At 35.8% G+C, this 15,804-nt stretch overlaps 1 protein-coding gene across 2 annotated transcripts in view; it reads right to left on the reverse strand.

Moving 5' to 3' along the window:
- CPEB2 (cytoplasmic polyadenylation element binding protein 2) overlaps positions 1 to 15,804 on the reverse strand; it is a 76,269-nt gene that overhangs the window by 19,096 nt on the left and 41,369 nt on the right. The window contains exons 6-7 of one of the 2 annotated variants that reach the window (XM_035324287.1): positions 10,491 to 10,541; positions 3,431 to 3,454 (exon numbers count right to left, since the gene is read on the reverse strand). In XM_035324287.1, coding sequence (XP_035180178.1) covers positions 3,431 to 3,454; positions 10,491 to 10,541 — 75 coding nt within the window. The remainder of the gene's footprint in view (positions 1 to 3,430; positions 3,455 to 10,490; positions 10,542 to 15,804) is intronic. The other variant, XM_035324288.1, reaches the window with a different exon arrangement.

The raw sequence follows: 15,804 nt of genomic DNA on the forward strand, positions 1-15,804 counted from the left end.
TCTTACATAGAAGGAGATCATATTAAGGGCTGCTTAAGTGAATTTAATTAGTTTGCCTTTGGTTTAGCTTCAAGTTAAAGTGATAGCTTCTATCACATGAATGACTACCGCATGTCTAAAAATTACACTTTAAGTGACCTGAGGGAAATGAAAAAAATATATACACAGTAGGACATTTCAAATAGGTATGATTTCTCTGTTCTTTTGAAATTATCTGATTCTGATAATGCAAGAACAGATCAGTTTCTCTGGAAGCAGGAGAGAATTTTAATGAATCTGCATAATGTAACATTTGAAAAACGAGTCAATGCTGATTTATACTGGCTCTCAATTTTACAACAGTTGCAAAGGGAAGCCTCTTGGTTGTTCCTAACGTAGCAGTCTGCAGCGACACTACAGTTACCCTTTTCTGAGGACAAGACAAACCAGGCTTTCCAGGGGTTGTTTTTCCATGTCTCTCCCCCTGTAGAAATGAATGTTCAAACTGAAAAGCTAGTTGCAACTGTGAAATCCAAGAAGCCCACAGGACGCCTTTGCAATTGCAAAGTGATCAAAACTGACACATAGATGGCAAAGGGGAGTGAAAACATGGTATTTCCGTCCTACTTTCACACACATAACCACTTCCATAATTTGCAAATTTTAGAGAACTCCAAAACAGAAGACCCCGAAGGTCAGGTTATGAATTCAGGTTATTCAAACTTTCACTGCTTTAGTGCAACAAAGATTAATAACAGTTTCAAATTTAGAAGTTAGTATGAACCACAGAAAAGCCCAAAAAGAAAATTTTTTGTTGAAGCAAAATAAATACCCCATATTAGCATTTATTCTGAAATACAATTTTTCTGCTTCTCTCTCGCTTTTTAAGTCTTTATTACTTAAGACATTCTGGAATTCAGCTGCTTACAAAACCAAAAGAAGCAAGCAAGCAAAACCAAAAAAACAACCTAGCACACTTTTGGGCGACAAGACAAGTTCATTTTCCACCTCAAATACCCACTTTATTCCAAGTTCACCCACTGTGAATGGATAGGCAGAAGCAGTGGGCTCCTGACACTGGAGCCTACAATATCTTAGCTGTGCTTCGTACTGCAACCTGTAACTTTTATCCCACCTCAGGAAAGCCCCCTAGGGACACCTGCAGAAATTGTGCAGGTAAGCCAGAGATGAGAGCAGTAGTAAGGCCATTCATTTCCATGAGACCACCTGAGATCAAGTGCTTAAAAACATGGCTGGAGGGGAAGAGAGAGCAAACGTCATGACTAATGCCCCATGTTGTGATAGTAACACCTGTAGGCCCTAAGCTGGTATCTGAATCCACTATAAAAATACAGTACATCAAAAACACCGAATGAAAACACAAGATGATAGAAAGGAACTAAATGCAATCATCACGTGGATCCCAAAACAGAAGCAGGATCGCTGGACTGTACTACGTATCAAAGGCAGTGACTGTGATATCTTTATGGTGGCATTTCACGTTGATGTCTAAAGTGCATATCTGATAGAGGCGAACACAGCAAACAGGAAGTTGCAGCGTGCTCCTTCCTTCCATTAAAAATGGTGATGTGTTTGGAAATATCCTAATGTGGTGGGAAGCAAGCGATGGCATCCCTGCTTCCAATCACAAGGAGGCATTCAGCAGCTGGGTAACAGGAGCAGGAGAGCACCTTGAAAACTGGAAGCACGTAGCCTGTGTTCGATGGGGCAGCAAAGTCAGAAAGCAATGGACAAACAGAAGGTTAACACAGCTGGAAGAGGCAGCAAGGGAGATTCTTCTTGCAAATGATATATATAGACATAAGAGGAACAGGACCATGCTATGACGACCCAAAAAGGAAAAGACTGCGGCAGCTAAGTAGTGCTGATGTGAGTTTCAAGTTATGAAACTCGCAGTTATAAGAAGAATGATCAGGTCTTATGTGTATATGAAGAAATAACAACATTATATCAAAAATATGCCAATCCTAATTAACTTGATGGTTACAATACAGCCACAAAAGCATCTTTCTTTTTTTCTTCTTCTTTCCCCCCCTTTTTTTTAAACAAGCAAACAAAAGGCACACAGACACACAATTTATACTTACAGAAGGTACCTCTCCCACCTATCGAAGGGGGGTTGGAATTATATGATTTTTAAGGTCCCTTCCAACCCAACCCATTTTATGATTCCATGATCTCTTCAGACCATGAAAATTAAGTTTTTATGTTTCTCAAAAAAATTCTTAGATAATTCCATTTCTGATTTACAAATACATAGGAAGAAACCTCAAAAGAGAAATCCTGAGAGTAATTTATTTTTTTCCCCACAGACCAATGTTAAAATCTAAGTACAACAAGAATCTAAGGCTCTGTTTCCATCACAAATCAAACCATCAGAAAATGTTTTGAAGAGCTATCAGTGAGATCAGTTTTTCTTTAATGTGTGGAAAGGTTTGCCAAAAGCACTGCAGCTCCTCAGAGAGCTAAGATGACACTGAGGACAATGGATTACCACACTTGGTGCAGCACGCTCTATTTGACTCCAAACACTTTTCTCCCTCCTCTCCACTTTTAAATGCTTCTCATCTGAAGAAAGCAAAAAGGTCACTTTCTAGGCTTTCCAATTTCTCCCAAAGACTGAATTAAAAGGATAAGCCCCTTTAAATACTTTTTTTTTTTTTTTTTTTTTGCTTTATGACAGGATTAAGCAAAATCTACCAGAAACTTTCCGAAGACAATTGTGCTATTACACGTGGTCTACATTATTATTCTTTCAAATGGGGCTCCTGAGCAACCAACCCTTTTTGAACCAATGCAGGGATCAAGTCAGACAGACAAGAAATTCTGTGTATATTGTGAATATTGGAAGCTATCAAGATCTTCATGATTTGCTGCACACTTTACCTTGTCTTTGTAACAACCACTGGTGACTTTCTCATATAGCTGAATCAGTACTGGTTTTCTAGGGTCAGTGAACATATATTGATTTATACTATGAAAATCTATTTACCGTTTCCAAGGGCCATCCACTAGATTTCTTCCTAAGTTTATGAAATATTTGTAGGTTTTACTCTATACGCTATCACTTACACAGAAGCAAAGGGAGATGAGTTAGAACAACCAGCAAACGGTATACGTTTAAAGGGGCAACAACTGCAGCAGTTACCATTAGCACGAACAAAATTACGATTAGAGCTACAGTGCTTTAACTGATTAAGGGATTTGGAATTCAAGCTCTGAAAGAGAGTTTAGTTTGAAGAGATTCAAACTAAAAAAGAGATCAATGATCAAAGCAATCCAGACTGCACCCCTCACACCCTCCATCTCCCCCGTATTAAGGAAACATGCAGATAAGCGCTTATAATCAACAATCTGGATTAATTAATCACAGTGATCAGTAACAGCTCCATCAGGATTAATTGTACTGGAACAAACAGAAGTGAATTACCTCGTCTTCGCCCATAACTCCTCGCTGCATGTAAACAAAGGACAAATTGTAAAATGTCAAACAACTGTGTTATGCCCACATATGAAAATATTTATCATACAAAAAACTGTGTGGGTGAGCAATAAATAAAAATCTGCATTGGTATTTGCCACTGCTAATTGTAGATTAGACTGCAAATAAACTAAAGTCTCACTTAAATATTCCACTATTTTACTACTAAACTGATGTTAGCAGCAGCTGTAAGGAATATAGTATAAAACACAGCAATATCATTGCACAAATGTTAATTATTCAGTGTGCCTTTACACTTGATCTTAACTTCATGTTAATTACAGAAGCATAAGATGTGGTAACTTTAAAATTCATCTCCACATACACAATTTGCATCTTACAAAAGTGTCTAAACAACACGCAGGGCACTGCAACTGAAAAAAGGAAAATATTACTTTAAAAAGCATGTAGCCAGCATTAAATTAATCACAGAGACATTCTGGTCCATGGAACAGTTTGTACAGTCCTTTGCAGTGACAATGCAAATGCTATAAGCCATGACCTTCCTTTTTCATGAAAAGACCTAGCAGAAAATTAACCGCAAGGTTTTGTTTGAAACAAAAGACTCCTTGTGGTAGCAAACAAAATCAGGGCACAAGTCACAAGAAATGGCATTGTATCACAAATACTGCACAAAGGCAAAGCAACAATTTCTGACAGGCTGCAAGTAAATCCAAGATTTTCCTAACTTCTGAGTTTTGCAAGATTCTTAAAGGGATCTTACTCACAGCTACACTTCAGCAGACTGCACTGACTGCTCCTCAGCCTGAAAGCGGGGCAACTAAAAATAGGCAGATTACTAATACAAAAACTATCAAGCTATGTGTAATTTTTAGTTATGTTTCCACAAAGTATTTTCAATTCCTGTTTCTCAGACTTCGTAGCTGAGAAAGATTACTTTAATCATTATAGCACCGTAGTTAAATATCCACACAGATCACTAGAAACCATGTTACCGTGACATTCATAAACAAAGATTACTGTGTCCCCCCATTATTTTTATTTTTTTATTTTACTAGGACTCCATGCACAGATCTCTCCTAAAATGCAACTTTGGTTCTGAGACACTGATATACGCATGCAGTCTCACAAAGTCAATGACTCGTGAATTAAATTCACTGTTCCATTTCCATGTTATTGAATACTTATATTGCTGGTATTTTCCATTTGCATGGGGATATTTCAAGATTTGTATAAAGTTTATATATATATTTTATTCTCTTTATTTTTTCCTACTAGGAATTCAGTGGATTGCTTATGGAATTCTGAGAATCTCTCTCGCATTTTTATCCCTTAATACTTCTGGTTTCTTACACAGCGTTAAGTATATTGCTATCCAACTTGCATTGAACTTGCTTTTTAATTTATTTTCTTCCACCTGAAAGAACCACAATGAATTAGAACAGTCTTTTGCTTAAAGTTTTTCATACCCTCCAACTTTTCATTAGTGATCCAAAACGAGAAAATCCCAGTTTCAACAGACTGGGAATACCTAAATTCAGAATTCCCATATGAAAATAGGATCCACAAAAAGCAACATATTCTTCAACAGAGGATGTGATTAGTTCTCTTATCAGTCGATGCAGCATAGGGAGACTAATGTCTAACTTGAGACGTGTTTTCATCTGAAGTCAGGCACTGACAAGAGAGCAACTCTGCTGCTGCTGCAGCACGTAGGGATCTTTTCTGACTCTTGGACACAGTGACTCACAGGCAGCATTAGCAGCGGCGTCACCAAGCCCCTGTCCAACACCCTGTGCTCTTCTCTCCCCCCAGTAAAACTGGAGTTATCAGGGAAAGTTCAAGCGCATCACACGCACAGTAATGACTGCAATGGCATGTTCTCTCTCAAAGAATAATATACAAATGCATATTAATAAAGCACTTCTAGCACAAGCCTTAGTGATTTTTCTTCTCTTCCACCAGATCTGCTTCTTTTTGCCAACAAAACCAGCTCAGCTATTTTCTTATATATTCATAGTTAAGGCAATCTGATAGACAAAAAAATACTTTGTTACAGAACACCTGAACTATTTTTCTTTGTTTGTTTTAAAATATCAGTAAATTTAGGGATAAACACAGAAGGGCTATTAAAATGCTAAAAACCCCTCCACAACCCAATTCAGCTTAAAAGAGTATTTCTTGCAATATATACAGAAGTGACAGTGACACACCAAAGTTTATCTGTGCATTCTGTGCTTAGGCAAAAACATTACCAGAGAAAATAGAAAAATAATTGTATTTGATGTTGTCACATTATTTACTTTACTCATATGGCAAACCCCTTTCTCCTAATGTTTAACTGTTTTGTCCATTTAGATTGTAAACCAGTTTGGGCAGGGATTTTCTGTCACTGAGTCTAGAAAACTTTGCTCCCATTCTCAGACAATCTGTAGGCACTGCTGCAATGAATGTGACCACTGATATCAACCCATATGGTTTTGCAACTCGTTTTTTTTTGATTATGTTTATCCAGAGTTTATGACCACAGTGGATAAGTTGTTTTAATAACAACTACAAAGCCTTGAAGGTTACAGGCTCTCATCAGACTGCTTCCCAAATCACTACAAATACTGTATTGAACAGAACGTATCCTTTTTAGCTTCACGCAACTTCAGTATTTTAATCTCCCCACATACATATTTCTATAGTACTGTCTTTCAACGGCTAAATATTGCTTCTGGAAACAGTCTCACTAAAACAAACTTTTAGTATAAGGTGAGCAATGAGATATTCTTTTAGATTCAATCTAGGTTATATCAGAAATATTTTTCTCTATTTACAAAAATACCGTGCACATGCTGTGTGTATGCCCTTCAGAGCATACATGCTTATATGTGGTGTGTATAACTATACACATTATATATATGTAGAGATATAGTTACAAATATCATTTTATATGTATTTAATACATACATTTAATATGTATTTATAGATACATTTACATAATTAGTGCCTATGTTTAGAGAAATAAATAATTGCAGGGGAGATAGACCTTTGGGGAAGGCCAGTCACTTGTAGTTATACTTGATTTATGACAGCAAAAAAATGAGAGATTACACTTCCTTCCTTCCTTCCTGAACTTCAAAGAGTAAGTCAAACAGAAATAATTTTGTATCCTTTACTCTATAAAGGCGGATAACCTAATTAGCCAAAAACTTTGCAAGATTTCATGTAAGTGAGAAAGTGCAAGGGATACACTCAGAAAACATGAATTCGGTAGCGCATGCAAGAAGGATTATATGTCCAATGAAAATGGGTCCAATAACCCTGCAACCTTCCAACATTAGCTGCTGTAGCTACAACAAAAACATTCGATTTTCTTGCAGTTAACAACTTCTGCTTCTACATCCCTTAAGTTGCATACTAGTAAGTCTAAAACTTGTCAAAAAAAAAAAAAAATCAACACCCTCCCTTTCTGCAACTTAAATCAGCTCAGAGATAAAAATATGGCAGGCTGAAGTAAACACTTTTTCCACCTTTATATTTATGTGGTCTTGATGTCAGATATTTTTGCAAAATTGTGAGCTGGGCTATCATGCAGATAGTCAATGCATCATTTCTGTTTTATTCAGACATGTATTTCAATTACACTGCAGAGATCAAATATGAACTTATTTCAGTAACTGAAACTGCTGAGCTGATATAAAAATATTTATGTTGTTTAACAACAACAAAAAAGACCTCCTAGACTAACTTCCTACATTTAAACACAACTCTGAAATTTATGGTAACAACTAAGATAAAATACTATTTGTCCTTAACAGTCCTGATTTACATGAGCAGATGGGGACAGTGAAGTAATGAAGCCTTTTTGTTAATACTTGTCATTTAAAGAAATCCATAATAGTTATGGCTGAATTTTTTCAGGAGTATTGGGTAAAGGGGGTAGGTGCCTAATTCCCACTGTATCCTATCACATTTGGGTGCCTAAATTCTATTCAGATTCATTTAGATTTTAAGGCTGAAAGAGCTCATGATGACCACTCAAGTTTGGCATGCATGACAGAGCCAGAATCTTATTCAGCGATTCATTCCTGTATTAAGAAGTTCAGTAACTTCTTTTTGAAGCAGAACACCTTTCTTAAAAGCACAACCAAGTAAAAGTATCTCTAAGTGGTGGCAAGTCTAACTCTCCCTTCCTAAACTTACTGAATGGCGAATTATCCTACTAGTTGTAGGTTTCAATAGACATTAAAAAAAAACCAATGCATTAAAACAAAGGTGGGAACCCTACAATGGGGAAAACCACCCTAAACCCTAACAAATTGGACTTTTGCATTATTAGTTGGTACAGAAAGATTCTAAGATAGAGTTGACAATTAAAGATGTACTCAAGTGAAACCACTGCACAGTATCTTTCCTTGACTTTTGAGGGAGGTCATTAAAAATCCATTTTTTTAGTTTTTACTTTTACAGCTTGAGCTGTAACAGATATATAATTACCAGATACATAATTTATCAAATCATAGATCAACTTTCCTTTGGTTCATTTCATTATTTTAAATAATGAAAACTGTAAATATTAATATTAGGTACAGTTCAGTAAGTACACGTTAAATGAGCTGGAAAATTATCTATCACTTATGAAGAAAAAAACTAGCTAAAAATCAGTTTTATCTAGAAATGTTTAGTCTTAAGAGGGTTGAGGAATTCCTGCCTGGCTCATGTCAGAACCTTACTGGGATCCTGAGATACAAGTCTACTAAAATGAAGTCTATTAAAATACACTGAGGGCTACAATCTGCTGTTAGAGCACAGAAAGATGGGTCCCACATCTTTAAAATGTTGCTGCTTTCCTTTTCTGAAGGGCTGGTATTGCTGCTCCTCCTTGTAGTGACTACAACTCTAAATGAGAAAATAAGGGATAAATACAAATCTATGGATTATCAGTTCTCCTCTTCTGTATTTCTCCCTCCAAGGCACCAATTAAGGGGATACTGTGAAACATTTGTTTGAATCCTCTTCAGCAGAGGAAACTGAAGTCTGCAAGCTTTTCAACAAGTGTTCAAGCTGTGATTTTCCTTACCACACATTTGGAGAAAGCCCTTCAAGTCTTGCAAAGAAAGACAGGTTGTGACAGAGTCTGAAGCAGCTGTGGCTTTCCAGAAGCCGTTCTTAGTGTTTCTGTTTTCTAGCTGCAAGTAGCTCTAGTTTAGAAGCTCCAACTTCAGGTAACCCCCACCAGTATACGTGATTGCACTCAGACTCTCCACGTGCATTACAGAGAGTGGTGTCCAAAACAGGGCTCTGAATCAAATTCTACAGGGCATACCTAAAAATTAGGCTTTGCAGCAGCACCTGCCTTTTAGATACTCAAATTGTTATTTTTATCTCACTTACTGAAGGTACTTTGTAGTATTGCAGCTTTTAAAAAGGACAGCATTTTCACTGAGTGCTAGCTTCCAAACAGCTGTGGAAACCCCACCAGCATTAATAACAAACCAAGGTATGCTTTAGTGCATATTCTACCTCTGTGGTAGGCTTTTCAGGTTAGTCTGTCACCACAGAGATGTATTTTTCCAATGTCACCAGTAAAAGCAACAACCTTTTTTCCCAGATAGTGTAACAACACTTCCCACTTATTCTTCTAGCATGCAGTACTACAAAAAGAGTTCACCATCCTAAGCATTAAAACAAACAAATTTAAAATGTTTCTTGCTTTGAAATATATTAGCTGCTCATAAAATTGCTTAACATTAATACCTTCCCACCTAATGTTTCATTATAAATCACCAGACAATCACAACGGAACAGATATCACCTGAGAAAACCAGCTTGTAGGCTGTAGAGTTGCAGTTAAATACACAAAGTTAGCGGTTGTAAATGTCCTAGCACATCTATATTCAATCTAATTTCCAAACAGAAATCACGAAAATAGATTGTGTGGGCTAAGCATGAACTACATTTCAATAGTAAATAGCTATTTTTACTTTCCAAGGTACTCCATTATCTCAACTATCCAACAGCAAAGGACTTGATTCTTCAAATGTCCATTGTGCGAGACTTATTTTTAGTGGACGGACAGCCAAATAGGAATAACCTTAACATTTTAAACATTTACTCACACTGTCACATAATGGAAGTTGGTTTTTTTTGTTTGTTTTACAATTTATTCCCAATTGCACATAAGTGACTGTGCAGAAGGGTAAGGCAACAACAACAAAAAAGAGCTCCACAGACCAACAAACCTAAAGTAATTATTCTGTTTGTACTTTTTTATAATTACGTCTTTTCTGGTAACATTTAGACCCATCCTTATCCAATAATTAGAAGTCAATGACAAAAATGTAGTTGCTCTGTGTACAACAGATTCCACTTTTTCTTATTTAGTGAAGCTGTGGTATTACAGCTCTAATTTTTCCCGATGTAGAAAACATTTGTGTGCAAACCCCCTGATTTATTATTGACTTAGATGGATTACCAAGCTCTGCTTCCTTCTTTAGCCTTGAACAAAGGCTAAAGTTCATGCCTTCACTGAGTAGCAGATGTTCATGAAGTTTGACCTACTGGGAGAGGAACGTGAACATGAACTCTAACTTCAGCATATTTTGCAGTTAGAAACTTATTTGACACAGCCAGTTCCAAAAAAAACCCACAAATATAAAATAGTATTTCACGTAAGTGTAATAAAAAGTATATAGTTCACCATTTATCTACACGAGATAGAAAAGCATGCATTTCTGGCCTTCTTAATTTTCTAATTCATGTTTAATAGTTTTTTTACCAGAGCTTTGGAGAATGTTATGCTCGTATGCTTAAGAACAAAAAAAGAATAGTACATCTTTAAAGTATTTCAGATTCCACATAAGCTAGAAATAATGAAAGGCTGTTGCAAGATTAGCTCTTGCCATTCAGCTCTGAAAAATGGAAAGCACTAGTCCCATCAATGTTGAAGACTAGAGGCAAGTAATTCAATAACAGAATATAATAGTACAATTTTATACCAACACATCAGATTTAAACTAAGCTAGAGATAATTAGGAACTGTTATAAGATTAGCACTTACCATTTAACATCAGAAGATTGTCAGTCCCTGGATGTGGATAACTCAAGCGACCTTAAAAGAAAAATAAAATAAAATAAAAATAAAACAAAACAAATGCAGAAGTTTTAGTTACTACACTAGAAAATAATAACACGAAAAAATAAATAAAAAATCACTTCTAAGAATTTAAATATAAACTCTACTTCCAGTTTGCCTAAGAGAAATAAAGAGCTAATATTTAACTCCAAGCACATTAACCAACAATACCCTTGACCCAAGTTAAAGCTGACAAGAACAGACTTCTTAACCTTAATTCTCTGGTCATAAGATCTGCAATGTGCTTTGGGATCAGCTCCAATAGGATAAAGCCACTTTTTGTTTCATGACACCCAGAAATAGTGCTGACTGCTTAAGTCTTCTCTTTCATAGCGATTGTGAATAACTGTACTATGCACACTGCTTAACAGTGTCATTTCTGCGGTTTAGGGCCTCTCTGCTGAATCAATGTAAGAAAAAACATGTCAACAGGAATTAATACTAAGGCATTAAAAATTTATTAGCCAATGTAACCGTTGCACGTAGTATTTTTAGTAGGTCTGGCAAATCTAGAGTACTGGGTTATCTACAAACTTAAGAAATGTAAAGAATACGATACATCACGTTTTATCGCAGACAAACACCTATTGAATAAATATTACTTGAAAAACCTCATATCCTGACGTGGAACTTTTCAAGCGTTGACTTTTACTACATTGGTGGCGTGTTTTACTTTAATAGCTAAATGACTGGTTTAAAATGCATAGCTTAAGTGTCTCTTCACTACAAATTCCTTTTTATTAAAGGAAACTTTTCTGTTTACAGGAAGCTGCAAACATACCAGTAGTGCACACTGACCTAGAGAAAAAAATTCAATAGCTGCTGTGTTTAGAAGTGTGCTCTAATGTGCAAAAAACTACATTTCCATATATCTTGCTATTACAACATACTTGCTTGTCTATAATCCTTAAGCTTGTAAAACAAACATACTGAAACAAACATTTAAATCTTTTGGAGGAAACTAGAATGTTTGCTGAGACAAGAATAAAGGCTGAAAGCAATGTGTGTTGAGAAGTGACAGATTTAAAAGGGAATACATATGCAGATGGCCTGTAAGATGCAAGTAAGTATTAGTAAGACACTGCAGATAGTCATGCCCTAATAAGGCTCAGGCTTTCTGAAAAGAAACAGGAAAAAAAGAAAATAAAAACCAAAGCAGCAATCAGTATATTAAAGTTGTCTAACAACTCCCATCATATTTTTTTTTTTCTTATTTCTTTTACTCTTGTTGAACCCATGTGTTTAGCAGCAAGACTGGAAATCTCAAAATAGCAGTTCTGTGTCTAAAAGGACACACCTTTGGGGTTAAATAAAACCTCCTTTTGAGAAAATATTTAAGTAATAGTACATAATTCCCTGCAGAAATCAAACAGGAGAATTTTCCACCAAAAACTACAGAAAAAAAAAATAACTCTCATACTCAAAACAGCAAGATTTAAAAAAAAAAAAAAAAAAAAAAAAAGTTTTATACAGCCAGATACTATTTCTCTTCCAACAGATCTTATTATTAGAATGGATGTAGATGGTATTTGTTCAGCTGAAAATTAGGTAGGAACTCTGCCTTTTTTTTTTAGGATTTGGAAAGGGCAGATGAACCCAACTGAAAGAACTCTTACTGTATTCTCTAAATTATACAGAGCTTTTAAGACGACTCAGGTAAGATATTAAAAAATCATTGCAGGAGCCTTTGTCTTCATTTTCTGTAACTTCAGGATGCCCGGTTTTATAAAATAATCCAATTTTTCTCTCATGGTAAGCATTTACAGCTACACCTAATGTTTCTTGGAAAAATAAACATTCTACCCTTGTAGAAATGCATTGGAGTACGAGAAGGAAGAAATTAAGAAGACATCCTTAAACTGCAGTCTGGGAGCTGCCACTGGATTTTAAGCAGCTCAGCCTGGTTTTTAAGAGGTCACTTTGCTTTTCCTCTCAGTTGGTCTATGAAAGTAATATTCATTTGCCTAACAGCCAGGATTTTACAGGATTGTTTACCGTCACCATCCTGTTTATATACGGTGTTGTAGAAATAATTGCAACACCGTGAGCTGCTTCTTGCAGAACAGAGTGATTTATCTTGAGTAACGACAGAAATTGTGAGAAATTATCATCTCATCTTGAATCTCCTTGAGATTCTGGTGACGATCTTTGTCTCTAAATTTTGTTCTTTTTTTTTATTTAGTAAAGGGGACAAAAGATACCTATCATAATTACTGCAGAAAGGGAGGTCACATTTAAGCCTATCATGAGAGAGAACCCTTCCGATGTCAGCACCTGGAGAGGAAAGCTGCTTTAGAAGATAGGGGATTCCAGGTTTTTCCAGGTTTTAAAATGGTATTTTTTTTTGCATTTTCACCTTCTCCCCTCCCCAGCTCCATGAATAAGCTGCACCAAAACCATCAGGCACAAAGCTGAAAAAGCTGAAATAATAAAGCACTTCTCAAAAAGTCATGGGGACAGAGCTGCGCAAAGGAGCGCTCTGAATCCATTGGGACCGCGACTCTGGTGTCAAACTGATGCACCACGCAAACACAGAGAGACCTCCTCTTGCTGTTATGAAGATGAATTTGCTAGCTCAGGTAATGATTTGAGGGTTAGAAGAGGCAAATGAGTAACACATTATTCAGCACAAGTGCTGCTGTACTGATACTTCTTTTTGGTCTTATTCGAAAGGTTATTTCAATGAAGTCACATTTTGTGATTTAACTGTAGTTATGTCATTCTGGTGGTCCTAAACTTGTATTTATTACCTTGTCTAGCACTTGGGCTTTACAACCTTAAAAACATTTTTAACATAGAAAATTTGCTTACTTTTTCAAAATATAACTACTGCCAATTTTGGTTCTTAGACCTCAGAATAATCCGAGGTGTCAAAATGCAGCATTTCTACGGAGTGCACCTGAATTTAATGATATAAATAAATTCCTGAAACTTCATGTGTGGAATTAGGTGCAAGATCAATCCTATACAGAGTTCAGAGAACTCAAATCAGTTTAAAAAGTGTAAAACGGATGTATACAATGTTGAACCTCATGTAAAATAGCTGCACACAAAATACAAAGAACAAAGAAGCGCCATCTTATAGCAATTCACTTTGCTTCTATCGTGGATTTTTTCCTATTCAGCTTTTTCTATTGCTTGTTGTTCAATGCCTTTAAAAAATATGTACCAGTTTCACAACTGCCCTCATCACAAACCCCATCTATGCTCTTTTTTCTTCAATGTCAGAAATCTGGATTTGTGAAAACCATTCAGTACTTATTCTTGTTATTCCAGTGGTCTCTGCTTGCTTAAAAATAATTTTAATAACATAAAGATGCTATACTAGTTTAAAAATAACTACAAATTAATTGCAGAACATCTACTATTTAAATAATAGATGCTTTTAATTCCTGAGAAATGAGAAGTAATCACTTCGCTGGCTGTCTACAGAACTAAGCTCTACAGCATCCAAAATTAGCACCATGCTATTGGTGCTACTTGGAAAAAGTAGGCTGGCTGATATTCCAGGGCTGTTCCATAAAGTATCATATTATAGAAATATTCTCTGTGAAAGCCTGAGTCTAGCAACTTCAGCACGTTACCACTAATTATTCTACTGTATCACGGCTCAATTCAAAATAGCTCCGCTGCGGAGAAGCAGGTATGTCTGACATTTCTTATGTAACTGGTGTTCTGTGAAATTTCATCCCCTCTTCCGCATCTAAATGTGATCAGTGTTAATGCAACTGGCTGGTATGTATTTCTGACAATGCGTTCTTGCCTAAGAAAAAAAATAAAAAGTTTGTAAATAATTTTTTGTGGGCCAACTTATCTACTACATCCACTTAGAAGTCTTGAAAATCCAAATGATGAGGAAAGAATAAGAAATTTAGTTACACTTCTGTAATCTTATTTTATAAATATGGGCAGTGAAAATTAAAATGCAAGTATTTTTTATAAGCCTCTTCTGAGCATCCAGATACAGTTCTGCTTACTCACTTCTAAGGCAAATTCCTATCTACTATTGGACATGCAGGCTTTCTGTTTCTATTTAAATCAAGTGTTTTGGGAATCCCCCAGATATTAAAACATTTGGGACAGAATTAAACCTATAACGACCACTTTAAATATTGCTGACTCAGTTTCACAAGTTTGATGTTTCATTGTCTGCTCCCACCTTTTTTTTTCCCTCTGTTTTTAAAGTCTTAAATGATTAAATGAAGAGACTGAGAATCCCAAATTCCTTTCCCACCTTCTTTTTTTTTTTTTTTTTTTTTCTCAGTAGATCTGATCAGAAGAGACAGAGCTTCCAAGTTAAGCTTTTTCCCAGACTACGTAACAGACGGCAAATAGCTGAGGACTGCAGCAGTTTCTGGAAGCTCAGTTTTTGATTCGGTGTAGTTAAGACAACAGCAGAAAACCATGTTTGGACAACACCTAGTTACAGAAAGCCTAGATACTACACTTTCACATGCTTGTGTAAGAATTATGCAAGCTTTAATGAGGCCAAATGTGTTGTCTACGATAAATCTGTTTAGGCAAATGAGTCTATCACAGTCTTAAATAGGAATATTTTTTTCTCACAAACAGCTTTTAAGAAAGAAACTTACAGAAAACATTCTTTATTAGATTCTTTTTACTAGAATTTCAAGCCTTTTATATGACAAAAAGTGATGTCTTTCCTTCCTTGCTCTTTTGTTCAGCCTTAGAAACTTTTCTGAGCACAGCTTGTATTACTCTCGGAAGCAACTGTGTAACTTTAAATCTTACTGCTTCCTAACACAAAATATAAAACAAACTCATTTGAAAACAAAATTTGTCATGTCCAAAGGAAGAAAATATTTTCTATTGTGCTGTTCAGTCACCATCACCTTTTTTTATACTTCACTGGGCATGCTCTGGCAGGTTGCTTTTAAAAGAAACATGTAGAGCACCTGAAAAGCTTAGCTAAACTAATTGAACAGGAAAATAAAAATAGGAAAGAGCAACATAAAGGCTTCTAGGTGCATGAAGTTATTCTTTCCCAACACATAAGCCAAACATTAGCGTTTTACTTTATTTTACTACTAGTTATACAGAAAAAATGTATTTTTGTAGATTTCCTAAAAAAAGCTTTTTTCTTCCTCCCCTCACAAAAAAGCATGAAGAGAAATTGAACTAGTTTTTCCTATAAACTTTGTACTCCTTCTTGTTACTCCTACTGGCATAGGTATGACTAATTCAAGTCTGTACTGTCTTATATATAGCTTGCAGAGCT

The sequence above is a fragment of the Oxyura jamaicensis genome, chromosome 4 (genome assembly GCF_011077185.1).
Source record: "Oxyura jamaicensis isolate SHBP4307 breed ruddy duck chromosome 4, BPBGC_Ojam_1.0, whole genome shotgun sequence".
Lineage (NCBI taxonomy): Eukaryota > Metazoa > Chordata > Aves > Anseriformes > Anatidae > Oxyura > Oxyura jamaicensis.